Raw genomic sequence first — 13,116 nt, 5'->3', positions numbered from 1 at the left:
AAGGCTGTGGCACTCACACCAAGCAGAGGTTTCTAGGGCTGCCTGTTTGCATCCTAGCAGCCTTCTCCTGGAAGGTACACTCTCATATCCCACTAAAGGAAATGCCTTCATCTACAGGCCCAGACTCTGGACTATGGAAAATGGGAAAAGACAGGAAACAGGGGGGTTCTTATGTGGCTGTAGCCAAGGATTTAAAGATGGGAACTCCCTGCCTCAGTCAGCTCAAGGTCCCAATCTTACTTCCCCGATGCCTGACCTCACCTGGAGCAGGGATTAGACCAGATCACTTCTGCTGAATCATGGACTAAGAACCACCACCCAGGGACTCAAAAAAAGCAGCAAGTCCAATGGAGTCTTGTTGCCTACCCCACTAGAAACGGTTCAGTAAACATCAAACCACAGCAAAGACTAAAGCCTTTATTGTAGATGTTAAAGCATGCGTTTGTCTTTACAGATGCGCTACCACAGGTGGCGTGTACGTGAAGGGCTGTGAATGGCAATAAGTACAGTGCATAATTCCAATCTGTTCTATCGGGCACATCCCCACAGGAACTCTTCCTGCTGTAGGAAGAGATGGGACCTTTTCCATAGCCTCCATTTTCAGTCTGCCACAGTCTGTGCTGCAAAGACGACAATAAGCCGCCACTGTGCTCGGATTGACATTCTGCAACATCCAACGTGCCGGTGCCGAGTGAAGGCTGCTCTTTTTAGTCTGTGTTCTGATGAACAGCCCCACCTCACCCCAGGCTGATGCCCCAGTTTCTCATTCCCTCCTGCTACCTGGAACAGGATGCCTTCTGTCTCCATAGCATTATAAAAGGCACATATACATCTATTTACAAGTGCATAAATATATAAATAGGGATGTTATACAAAAATAAATACCCATATTCTCTCTCTTTAGAATAAGTCTTTAGCACAGGCAGCTCAGTCCCTAACTGGTGGGAGGAGGAGTCTCTATGGGCATATGTGCAGGAGGGCTGCTGCACAGATGCCTTCTTGGGTCCTGGGTCAGGCAAGTGATTGCTGGGTTCTGGACATGTAGGTCTCCTCTGGCCTGGCAGCAGCCTGTCCTTTCTACTTCTTCAACTGGCACCAGGCCCAGGCAGCATGGGGCACCTAGAAAAGAAGGGGAACAAGAGCCAGTGACAAAGAAAGCAAAGCTTTGACCAGCACAGAAAGGTGCTGGGGGATAGCAAGGGACACTCACTAGCTATGAGCTCCACTGCATCCAAACCACCTTTGCTTTAGCTGAACAAGAACCAATACAGTGCGTGGTTCTCCCCACCCTTGTTCTGTGGTAGCAGGCCCACAGAGACACCTCATGCCACAGGGCCTACTTTTCCTAACAAGAGAATGGTTTTGCCAGACCAGCCTTCTGGGGAATGTACTGATTTAACTTTTCAGGTGTCCTGCACTTAGATGTACATCTGCCTCTGCACTCATTTGACTGGCTGGCTGGGCTATGGGAGTGCTGGTAGGCTACGGCACTGCAGCAGCTGACTGCACAGCTCTGGTGTCACCCACCCAGGCTGGGTACCTGCCCCCAAGCAGGCCAGTTCCCTCTGTCAGACCTCATCTGGATCAGTCTCATGGTTCCACCTACTAAGCTGGCTTCTTCACGTGGCTGGCTGGTGTGGCATGAAGATGCAGTGCCAGCACATCAGAACTCAGCTTTATGTAAAAGACTACGTGTCATCTCCGCTGCCCTCCACCAGCCTACCTAGTACAACACTTTCCCTTCAAGGTGAACCTAAACAAGAAGAGCAGCAGCACACACCAAGCTCTCTTGCTCACTGACCTGTGTGGAACATGGGGTCCCTCCTGGCTTCCAGGCCAAGGCCTCGCACCTTGGTTCCCATCACTGGGCGATGGAGGCCAACGAGTTGTTCCTGCAGGTGATGGCAGTCATCGTGCGGCTGGAGCAGCTGATGAGTGGAATCACCTGGGAGGCTGTAGAAGAAAGAATGTTCTTCCTGTCTGGAATTGGGCAACCTGGAAGGAAGACAGGAAAGGACTTCCAGTTAAGGCATTATCTCCAAATACTTTGTCCTCCAGGAGAATTGGGGTATGTTCTCTTTCAGCCAACTGAAGGTTCAGCAGGAAGTTTCCCTTTGAAGGGGGACCTGCACCTGGTGCTGCCTTCCATGAGCTCAAATACAGTATCAGCCTGGTGTCACGACACTGAGTGCCCGCAAATAGGGGAAAAGTGGTACATGCATGTGTGATGGGGACTGAGGTAAAAGGACAGTCAGATTCACACCCTCTTATTCTATGACCTAGCCTCTCTCTAGAGAGACCCCACATAGTGCTAGAAGGCAGCTCCCTGGTCTGTACTGGTCTGGCAAGCCCAGGATGTGACTCAGATACATTAAAAGTGCTGCCTTGTTCTTCTCTCTCACATGGGGAAATATAATTTAATTGGAGAAGGCCAGAAAATAGTTTGCCTTCCAAAAAGAGAAAAAGTGGTATTTTGTTTATCTGTAATTTTGTTCCAAGTTGAGAAAACAGTTAAAGGGGAAAAAATAGTTAGAATTTTAATAGGAAAAATCTCAAAAAAATTCTGTTTTGGAGAACCAAATGGGAGTGCCTTTGCTTGATCACTGGGCAGAGCGCCCTGCCCTGACTCTGCTGTACAATGCTGGGCGGCCTGGAATTTTTAGGGCTCCCACCAGCCAACACAGGAGGACTTGGGAGCCCTAGGAGCCCAAATCCCCCATCAGGCTGGTGGCTGAGGTACCTGGAAGCTATGATATGCACAGCACATGAACATTTTCCAGCAATAAACCGATTCTGTGGCAACTGAATTTTTGTTGGAAATCTGATGGAAAATTCCCCACTGGCTTGAGGCTTAATATAGGGCCTGGAGTCCCCAGGACCTGCCTGCTCCATAAGGGTGTAAGAAGAAATGGCAGGAAGGGAGAGGACCAGAGAGGATGGAAACAATGAAGTGAAATCTGCAGTGAGGTGCACTGAGGAGGAGACTAGAGCTAGCAATAGACATTGCCCAGCAAAGTGGATCAGCTGTGCCAGATGCAACTTGGCAGAGCTGATCCATTTCACTGGGTGCAACGCATATAGCCCATCAATCTTGTGAGACAACAGGCAACGCGTTCCCTGCTTTCAGAGATGCGTCTCTCAGCAATCTCCGGGAAACCCTGGAGATTGCTGGAGGCAGGCCTCTGGAAACGGGGAACCCCAACTTTCCCTGTTTCCAGATACACTCCCCAGAGATCTTAGACATGTCCCTAGAAGTGGGGAAAGCTGGGACAAGCCACTACAGTCCAGGGCTGGGGCTGCCAATCAGCCCTAGGATCACACCATGTCCTAGCTTTCCCTGCTTCCAGAGATGCACCCCAGCAATGTCAGGGATGAGTCTCCAGAAGCAAGGAACCCCAACTTTTTCCACTTGCAGAGATGGCTGGAGGTACATCTCGGGAAGTGGGGAAAGTGGGACAGGCACTCCCAGGGCTTAAGAAGCCCAGTCCTGTACAGGAGTTCCCATTCAAGCTCCAGTTGCCCATGGTCCCTGCCATAAAGCAAGTATATGTACACTGCAATACAGCAGCACAATTTATTACTACATTTTGTCATGGTGTGACAGAAGGGAGGAACACCTATTTGCTGTCACTTTGTGCCACCATACAAATGTTTATGACAGCACAAAGGTGACATCTGTTTCCACTCTAGGTCTGGGCAGATGGGAGATTCTCAAGGGTGGCTTTGTATCAGTAGCGTCAACAGTAATCCTCTGGTCCAACCCAAGTCGCCAACCCCAACTGGAACATGAAAAGGGGAAGAAAGGGAGACAGGTCTTCTTCAGACTGAGGCCTATGCTGCCCTAACATCCTCAGAGGTGTGAGATAAATTAAAAGAAGATGAAACCTGGAACAGTTCTAGCAGCAACATCTGTTAGGACGTAGACTAGTCTCCCAAGAGAACTGGATGGGGAAGCCTCATTACTTAAAATTTTTAAACAGGGTTGGACAAAGCTTTGGAGCACAGGTAAACAGGGAATGACTCTTCAGGGCACATAAGCCAACCTAGCAGATCTTTTTCCTAAGTCCCACAAGTCCTTGTATTATTACTGCACTACCCAAGTCCAAGGCCCATGAGCCAGGGCTTACCTGGAGCTCTGATAATCTTGCTGGAGGTTGCCATTTTGCATCACCCTTTCCTGCAGCAAGGTGTTGGTCTCATCCTGTGGTTGAAATGAGAGAGGGAGGAACATCTTAGAAGAGCAAGAATGCAAGCCAGGGTTAGGGGATGGAGAAACCAAAGCTAGTGCTATGGGACTGTGGAGTGGTGTCAGCATAGCGGATCAGAAAGAGGGGAAGCAGAGATGACCTGCACTTCATACTGGAGAGGCCAGAGTGCCTGTTGGGAAGTGGAATGAGTACTAGCAAACTCATTTCCAGCTAAACATGGTAACAGCCCTTGGTGACTTTATTAGAACAGTTAAGTTGCTACCTAGATTTGTGTTCCCAGGAGAACGATGGGGTCCCCTATAAAATCCCAGCACACCCTTCCCCAGCAGCAAGGAAGGAACGTTCTTCACTGAGATGCAAGGGCCCCTCACTCCCTCTCCTCAGCCAGTCTGCCAAGGAGCTGCTCTATCTCCTCACTGCACCTAGGAGCAGCTTCCCTGCTCTCTTCCTTCCAAGACCCAGGCGCACAGTCCCTTCCTCCATAGTTAACTGGAAAAAGATTTCCCCTCACACACACTGCCTCCATTCACTTGGCTGAAGCGTGGGATGAGTGAGTCTGGTAAACTGTTCCCCTTCCACACCAGTGCCAGAGAAAGGGGGTGTCTGAACACAGAAATCCCATGGAAAGGGCTGACCAGGGCCAGAGGCTGCCTGACTAAAACATCCACCCAGCATTTTGCTTATGTCCCTTGTCAAGCTGGGTGTGAGAGCGAGACCTTACCTGATGAACTTCATCCGGACAGTAGTCCCGGGGCTTTGTGCTTGGGTAGCCTATCCCTGCTGAGGGATAGCTGCCATTCAGGTGCACCCCATTGGCATAGGGCTGCCCACTGGCTCGAGGAGCAGAGACCCCTCGCAGGGGTACCATGGTATATTGGCAGGAAGACACCAACAGCCCAGCTCCAGGGAAGCCCATGTCTATGGTCTGCTCTGAAAAGGGAGAAGAAGGAAGGAGCACGTAAGGTTGGGAGAGGGGAGGCTGCTAGCTGTTGGGAAGATGCGTTGGGATACACCAGGCTCAAACATCTGCTAAATTGCCCACCCCCTCCACTGCAATAGATGTAAATGACCCTGCAGGGAAGGGATGGGACCTGTCTGATGGAGTAGGGGTTGTGGTTTTCTGATTGTTTTCCAAGTCCAGGGCTGCCTCTTGGTGTTACAAGCTGGACAGGGAGTGGATCTCCCATACACCCAGCATGGAGCTGCCCAGCACAGTGAGACTTTGACTTCCAACACGCCCTGGATCCTCTCAGCTACAGTGGGTCTGATAAACCAGCCCCCAGCTGCACCTTTAAGAACAAAGCCACTTACTCTGTTTGGACCAGGCTCTCCAAAGGCAGAAGGGGATAAAGGCCACGATGATGAGCACGATGGAGCCCAGCACTACCCCTACGATCAGGTACGGCAGGTCGCTGGAGCGGGCCACCATGGCCCCTGTCCCCAGGCCACTTTGCCCACTGCCGACTGGTGGGCGCTGCTGTGGGGGCACTGTTGGGGGTGGCAGGCGACCGGGCAGCCCAAGGGACTTACGAGCTGCAAGAGGAAGAGACAGGGTTAAAAAGAGATGCATCACCCAATGACAAAGGGCAGCTACACGGGAGGGTATGTCTGTCTATGCTGCACACACTGCAGGGCAATGTAGAGACACCAGAGCTAGCACAGGACCACGCATAGTCCAGCTGTTGTAGCATACAGCTGTGTGGGCTAATTCACTGAGATCCAGGGTAAATTAGCTGGTGGGAATTCTGTGCTGTGAACACTGGGTAGCTTCCATGACATGAGTTAGCCTGTGTAAAGCCATCTGGGGTATTGCTATGCTGCCCTGCAACGTAGACATATCCTCTGTGTATGGCTCCCAGAACCACCAGCTGCCTGAGCCCACACAGGTGGCGGTGGACTAATTGTCATATTATATATCAGTGATAATTATAATCCTCATATACAAGAAATTAGAATCACTTTGTCATGAAAATGGCAGCAGTTTGCCATCACCCACACACATACACAACAATTTAGGACAGGAAGTGAAGGGGACCCTTGCATCCAGTGAGAACAGTGGGGGAGATGTAAAGAAGACTAGAGATAATGAATAGTCTCTGGGAGGGCAGGAGTATCCCACAGGGCTGTCACTGGCCAGTCTCTTCATCTGCACCCTTTCCCTTAGTAATATGATCCACTCACATGGCTCTACCTACTCTCTCTATAGATGGGTCATAAATGTCACTTTCTATTCCTAAATTATTTCCTTCCATCTAGTGCCACATTACACCAATCTGTCCAACATCTCCTCTCTAATATGTTCACTGTCAACTCACAGCAAATGTGTCCAAAACAAACTCTCCCTACAGTCTGTGTTGATACTGACACCAGCCCTCCCATCCCTGTCACACAGACTCCGAGAGTCACTCTTGACTGCTCAGCTCTCTCTCTCACCTCACATACCTAGGCTGCTGTTTCTCCTAGGAGAACCCTTGGAAAGGCCAGCCACTTCAATCTATCCGGAGAACAATTTCTCCCCTCCACATCATGTTAGTCTCGCTGACACTGATGCCGCCCCCATCAGTCCATCCATAGCGAGACAGATAAAATCCTCTCTCTCACACATTGGACTGCACTGAATTCCTCCATTGTCCCCATCTTCTCCACGATGCCTAGTTGAGATGGTTTTGTCTTCACCTACCCATCTCCATCCTTCCCTAGTCAGCCAGTTTTCTTCTTTTATTGCACTGCCCAGTTGTTTCCTCTGCTGCACAGATGACACTGGCTCTGCCACCAATTTTATCAGATCCTCTCATACACATCAGTGCGGGCTGCTTTCCAGTGTCCTCAACCACTGCTCTGTTCAGCCTCTACCCTCTCTTCAATTTAAAGCCTACTAAAAGTGTCTGTCCTCCAAGGGGCCCACTTCAACTGATCTAACTCACCCTGGTCACACACCACACTATTATTACTTCTCCAAGTACTTTTGCACAGCCAAACAAGGTATGTCTGTGTCTCGTTTGCCTGCTATTTCTTGCCTTTGACCAGCGCTGAACAGACTGTGGGAGCAGGGGTTGTACCTCCCCCACAAGTATGCACTATAGGGGAGCAGAATTTTTTCAGTGACCTGGAAACTCATTAAAAAAAACCAAACAAAAAACACCAAACACAAATTTAGGTCCAAACAAAAATTTGGAAAGGAAAAGAAAAGAGGAAAATGTCTAAATATTTTATTTTCCCATCTTAAAAAAAAAAAAAGAAAAAAATCAAACCCATTGGATTTTTCTTTTCAAAGTGACATTTTTTTAAAGGGATAAATAAACCAAACCCATAACATTTACTTTGGGCTGAACAAAATGTTTTGGAACAACCAGAAACAACACTGAGGAGGGGGAGAGCCTGATAGGTTTTTTGGTTCAATGAAGAAAAACAAGCTATTTTAATTTAAAGCTGATCCAAAATACATCGTTCAGCCACCAGAATGAGCCAGTCCATCTTTTCAAGAGCCCTGCGGCCTATAGCCTGTAGCATATTGGGGCTGTGACCATCAAGAGGGCCCCTCCTAGAGCTGAACATTGGGATGGAATCAGTGCAAGCCTTGCCTCATCTCCATCCATGTCTGCCTGTCATTCATCCCTCAGCTGTTACATAGGCCGTAAGTTCTTCTAGGCAGGGACTGCCTCCCGACCCAGCACAACTGCTCACCTTTGGTTTCACAAATCATCACATTGCTGAATTCACTTTCACCACCCTCATTGAAGCACTGCATCTTAATGTCGTATGAAGTCTCTGGCTGCAAGTGGCTGATGGAGTGCCAGTACCGATCACCTGGAGATGGAATGCAGATGGCTTGGTTACAAAGCAATAGAGTTAGAAGGGATCATAAGGGTCATCTAGTCCAAAGGTAGCCAACCCACGGTATGTGTGCACAAGTGGTATGGGCAGCCTCTGTGTGTGGCATGTGGCAGATTGGAGAGGGACCTGAGATCAGAGACAGACGGCAGAAAGCAGAGCAGCAGATGGGGTGGGGAAGGGGACTGGAGTGGCACGTGGAACACCTGTCATAAAGGCAGGCCTCCACTCATCTAGTTCAACCTCCTGCATAAGTGCTCCCTCTGCTGGTCACTGCAAGGGCCAGCTGCATCTTCTCTGGCCTGGGGAACTGGCAAATACAGAGCAGTGCATCTCCACACTAAGGCTGCTGGCTTAGGCAGAGGTGTACTGGATGCAGCTTCCCATCCCCACGTTACCTTGCCATGCCCAAAGAAATCTTGGCTTTCCCAAGAATGAACCTTACTTCTAAGCTTTGCTATAACCTGGCACCCCTTCCAGAGCAGCTCCCTCCTGCCAGATGACGTTCTCAGTGGGAAGAAAACAACCCCTCGAGTGACAGCTGGGGCCAGTCTCACCTTCCACTACGTCCTTCTTGTAGTCACTGTCGTTGTCACTGTCAGTGGGGCGGTAGTAGATGTAAAAGCCGTGGATCGGGGTGTTGTTGTTACTGGCTGGGATGTACTACAGAGAACCAGAAAGCAACAATTAGCAGAGGTATCTGTGTTGCTAAACTGCCTGTTACTGGAAAAAGGTTGCAGGGATGCCTCTTCTTGCCCATGCTGCTGTTGTATAATATTCTAGCGGCTTCTGTAAGAGCCTGGAGACCCCTCTATTACCTTGGGATCTTTTGTGCCCTTCCCCGAGAACTACAAAACAGCTGTGATGCCACAGGGTTGAATTTGTCATGAGTCAGTCCACTGGTACATCCAGTCAAGTGTTCAGTACATTGCCCCCCATATTTGACTGATAATGATTCCAAGGAAAGTAAATGATGTGTACGGCTGCTCCAACAGTGGACGCAACTGGTCAAACACAGGACCTTGTGCCATTTACCCAAATCTTGCTAAGTCTAAGCATTCTGGCCAAGCTGTGAAGAACTGGTGGTCACTCACCACCTACAGGAGATATCCACCCCCCATCCCTCACCCCACTCACTGGCCATTGGCTTCATTTTTCCTAAAACTGTTTTACCACAGAGATTCTGCCTTCACACCCTCACCATCCATGAGCTATAGTCCCTCTGTTTAAAGAACAAGCAGCTGGCAGTGCAAATTCTCCACAAGGAACATAGCTAGAGGACACTACCTGGGATGAGTGTCTCTGTCTCTTTAAGATGACAGAAGCAGAAAGACCTGTCATCCTTGGCCCTCATTAATATTTCCACATTAATAAACTATGGCTCTTCCAACTGCATCTTGGCCTTGGAGGTTCCCAGAAGGCACTAAACAGAATCCCCCAAGGGGTAGGGTGTGGCTACTAGTTAGCAACAATACCTAACAGGTTAGTAGGGCTGGAATATTACTGTAGCTTTGACACTCCAGGAAAATTAAGGGTTTTTTTTGGTGCTATCTTTTACTGGACCAACTGGATCGTTCAGAGAAATATTTCCCAATGATACACGCATACAGTTGATCCAATAAAATGTCACCAACACCTCCCCCACTTTGCTTCCCAACAGATTAGGACAGGAAGTAAAGAGGGACAATGTCTGATGGAAATCACATGGAAATGTAAAGTGATGCTAGCTACTCACACAAGAATCTGGCTAGAACAGCAAGATTAACCACCCATTTCTCTTATAAATGGCCAAGGCCCCAGCTTCATACCCTGCCTGGAAGTTGGCACATCCAGCCATACAGTGCCCCAACCACCAAGATAGACCACTAGGGTGACTGCTGGCACAGAGGGCAGAGACTTGTTCAATAAATCTCCAACAGAGATTCCTAGATCCATCAAGCTTCCCCACCCAAGCACTGATGAGGCCTGGCCCTGGCTGGCTGGAGAGAATGGCCAGTATCAAAGGCCAAGCCAAGAGGGTGACAGGTTCCAGAAGGGAAACCTGGGGGTTTATCTTGCCAACCACCCAACACTCACTCATCCCTCCCCATCTGTAGACCCAGATCCACGCTCTTACCATCCACTTTAGCATGATGGTGGTCTCATTGATGGCATCAGTAAAGGTGATGTAAGGTCCGGCAACGGGGCGTTCATACACACGGTTACTGAAGCCTGACACCACATAGGGCCTAGAGGCAGCACTGGGTTCACTCTCCCCCAGTATGTTCAGAGCCCGAACACGGAACTTATAGGAGGTGCCTGGTGGGAGAGATGGAAATGAGAGAAGACTGTAGCCATCACAACAGCCAAATTAGGAAAAGCTTATGTCTCTTCCAAAAACGCGAGCACTGAGACATAATGCAGAGAGGGTACTGCTTCCCTTTTGCACCAAAAACAAAGGAGTTGGCTGATTTCTGCTGTGTCCCAAACTCAGGCCACTTCTTTTCTCCTGGGGGGCCTGGCTGGATGACCCACAGGTCAGTGCTGTGAAATTTCACCATCTCAACAGGAAATGATAAAAGGAAGTTGTGCACCCTTTCAAGGAAGCCCATAGCTCTGCCTATCTGGCAGATCTCACCAGGCTGGCTGCTGGGCTTCCTCTTCCTTGATGAAGGTGCTTAAACACAGCAGTACTATGCATGCTATAACAGATGGCAACCCACCATAAAAGTAGCAATTCTCTATGGTCATTCCCCATGGTCCCCAGCAGCTGGTGGGGGCAGTTTAATAACTAGGGCAGGGTGAGCAGGGCACTAGCCCTGGCTGCTGACTACTGAGGGGGCATTAGAGAATCTGGGAATCTTTGTGATGGCACACACTGCCCTGCACTGCCCCTACCCAACCATAGGAGCTGGGCAGGACAGTGTCACACCCAGCAGTGTATCTGGGGGAGAGAGAGGGGGCAGAGCAGAATCGTGCTCTCCACACCCCCAGGGCTTCTTTACCACAGCAGCTGCAGCTCTACACCTAGTAACATATGTGGGTAGGCAAGGGGGAGCAAATGAGGCACTGGAGATGGTTCCAAGGGAACTCAGCCAAGGGGCTGCTGCTGCCTGAGCCACCGGTCTTTCTAGTCACAGTTAGCAGCAGCAACAGCCTTCACTCTGCAGACAGCAGTGGCAGGTAACACATTCCTCTCTGGTATACTCCCCCGCTCCTTCTACCCTGGACACCGAAGGAGCTCATTACACACCTCTGGGTGGGGGATGAGAACATGTCCTACCTTTCTCCAGGCCTGTGATCTCCACTGAGAGGCGAGAGGGAGGGATGTCATTGGTGGCCAGCACCCAGTCTCCAGGCTTCTTCAGTTTCTTGTACTCCACTCGGAATGACTGGATGGGGAAACCTCCATTTCCACGGGGGATCCAGGTCACGTAGACAGATGTCTCTGATGCCATGGATATAGTGGGACGGTCTGGTGCCTCCGGAGCTGTGAGGAGCAAGGCAGCACATCAGAACAACCTGTCTCTCTCTCTCTCTCTCTCTGTGCCTGAAGGAGCAACACTACCCTTTCCTTGTCTGAAGTAAACTTAGGTGGGAGATAACCTGTTGCCTGTAAGCAGCAACTACCCCGACGTTAGCAGCAAACACACACACACAAATGTAACATATGCTGCTTCAGCTTTACCCCTGCTTTTCTCTCAGGGTACTTCTAGATCAGCTTTAGGAAAGTTACATTGCTTTAGGGTTGCAAGGTATATATCTACTCCTTTTTTTACTGGTATAAATGTATCATGTGTCTAAGCCAAAGGGTTTGGGGTGAAAAAGAAGGGTACTAGGATGGGTGAAGCATATGGGGAGAAGGGTGTGCATGCAACTGTGTGCATGTGCACATGTGTGTCCATGCATACATGAGTGTATCAGAGTAGAAGCTATACCAGTCTCTCCCATTTTTTCTTCCTTATCACCCACACAGCCCCCTCACTCACTATCTTCAAACCATTTCTTTATCTAAAAAAAAAAATCACTGGTTTTCAAGGGATGTCTATGTAGAGAAAAGGCTTGACTGATGTGGAGGCAGTGGTTATGGGGCTGTGTGGGTGATGATGAAAAACAGATGGAAGAGGCTGATATTGGAAAGAAGGGAAAGAAGAGACTGAAAGAACGCAAAGGAGAATAAGAAGGAGTTTAGAAGGAGTTCTAAACATTATAAGGAGTTCTAAACATTATAAACTGTGTAGACATAACTTTGAGGGAAAAACTACTAAGAATGGGAGGAAATGATGGACCCAGATATGAAGGAAATGGAAAGAGAACAGGAGGGAGGGAAGGGGAACTGAAAGGATGGAAGCAAATGGGAGCTACAAAGTCAAGAGAGTTCTTCACAGGAAGTGTAATAGAATTGTTTACTGGCATGCATGTCAAACAGGATATGAGATGCAATGAACAGGACCAGCTTGGTTGGGTTGGGGCTCAGACTGAAGATGTCCTAAAGCAGTGAATAGCCTGTGCCCCTTCCTGCACAAAACTGCCTCTACAACTGGCACTAAATGGACCGAGCAAGCCTCATTATGCACTAGGACCCACAAAGTTAAGCTTAGCAACGTTAAGCCTTGCCCTATGACTCGCTCTCATCCCAACACTGGCTGGCCTCAGATTCCTGGAACACAGATGGCAATCCCCACCCTGACTTCCCATCCCACTCGGGCAGAGCCTTACGAGACAGCCGGCTGTTATCTGCTTGGTTGCTGCTCTGTGTGCTCGTGCCTGGGTCATCTCTCTGGACCAGCTGCTCTTTACTGGCGACAATCTCGGGTTTTGGTCGTCGACCTAGACAAGAAAGAAGCAGTGTCAGTGCCATGGCTGCAAAGCAAAGTGTTACAGCCAGGGGTGTCTCTCTCACCACTCTGTGGGACAATGGGAAATTCTCAGCCACTCCTTGTGCACCTTCTAAATGTGTCAATGTGCGAGGAGCTCCTCTCAAGCCTCGGCCTTCTCACCCCCCCCTTTAAACTTGCCAGCGCCCTGGGAGCCTGGCCTTTGAGGTCTCCAGCTCCCCGCATGCTAGAAAATTTATACAGATGCTTTAAACTAACAT

At 49.4% G+C, this 13,116-nt stretch overlaps 1 protein-coding gene across 5 annotated transcripts in view; it reads right to left on the bottom strand.

Annotated features, from left to right (window-relative positions):
- Positions 1–403: 403 nt before the first annotated feature.
- The window catches only part of BOC (BOC cell adhesion associated, oncogene regulated), a 76,118-nt gene continuing 63,405 nt past the window's right edge, over positions 404–13,116 (bottom strand). For all 5 annotated transcript variants that reach the window (XM_006259427.4, XM_019476164.2, XM_014603968.3 and 2 more), the window contains 10 exons: positions 12,738–12,848; positions 11,302–11,508; positions 10,156–10,337; positions 8,597–8,702; positions 7,893–8,015; positions 5,520–5,741; positions 4,930–5,138; positions 4,128–4,201; positions 1,802–1,995; positions 404–1,119 (listed from right to left, as the gene is read on the bottom strand). In XM_006259427.4, coding sequence (XP_006259489.1) covers positions 935–1,119; positions 1,802–1,995; positions 4,128–4,201; positions 4,930–5,138; positions 5,520–5,741; positions 7,893–8,015; positions 8,597–8,702; positions 10,156–10,337; positions 11,302–11,508; positions 12,738–12,848 — 1,613 coding nt within the window. In that variant the 3' untranslated portion in view covers positions 404–934. The remainder of the gene's footprint in view (positions 1,120–1,801; positions 1,996–4,127; positions 4,202–4,929; positions 5,139–5,519; positions 5,742–7,892; positions 8,016–8,596; positions 8,703–10,155; positions 10,338–11,301; positions 11,509–12,737; positions 12,849–13,116) is intronic.

The sequence above is a fragment of the Alligator mississippiensis genome, chromosome 1 (genome assembly GCF_030867095.1).
Source record: "Alligator mississippiensis isolate rAllMis1 chromosome 1, rAllMis1, whole genome shotgun sequence".
Lineage (NCBI taxonomy): Eukaryota > Metazoa > Chordata > Crocodylia > Alligatoridae > Alligator > Alligator mississippiensis.
The sequence above is the reverse complement of the archived record's forward strand: the minus strand, read 5'-3'. Positions and strand labels throughout refer to the sequence as shown.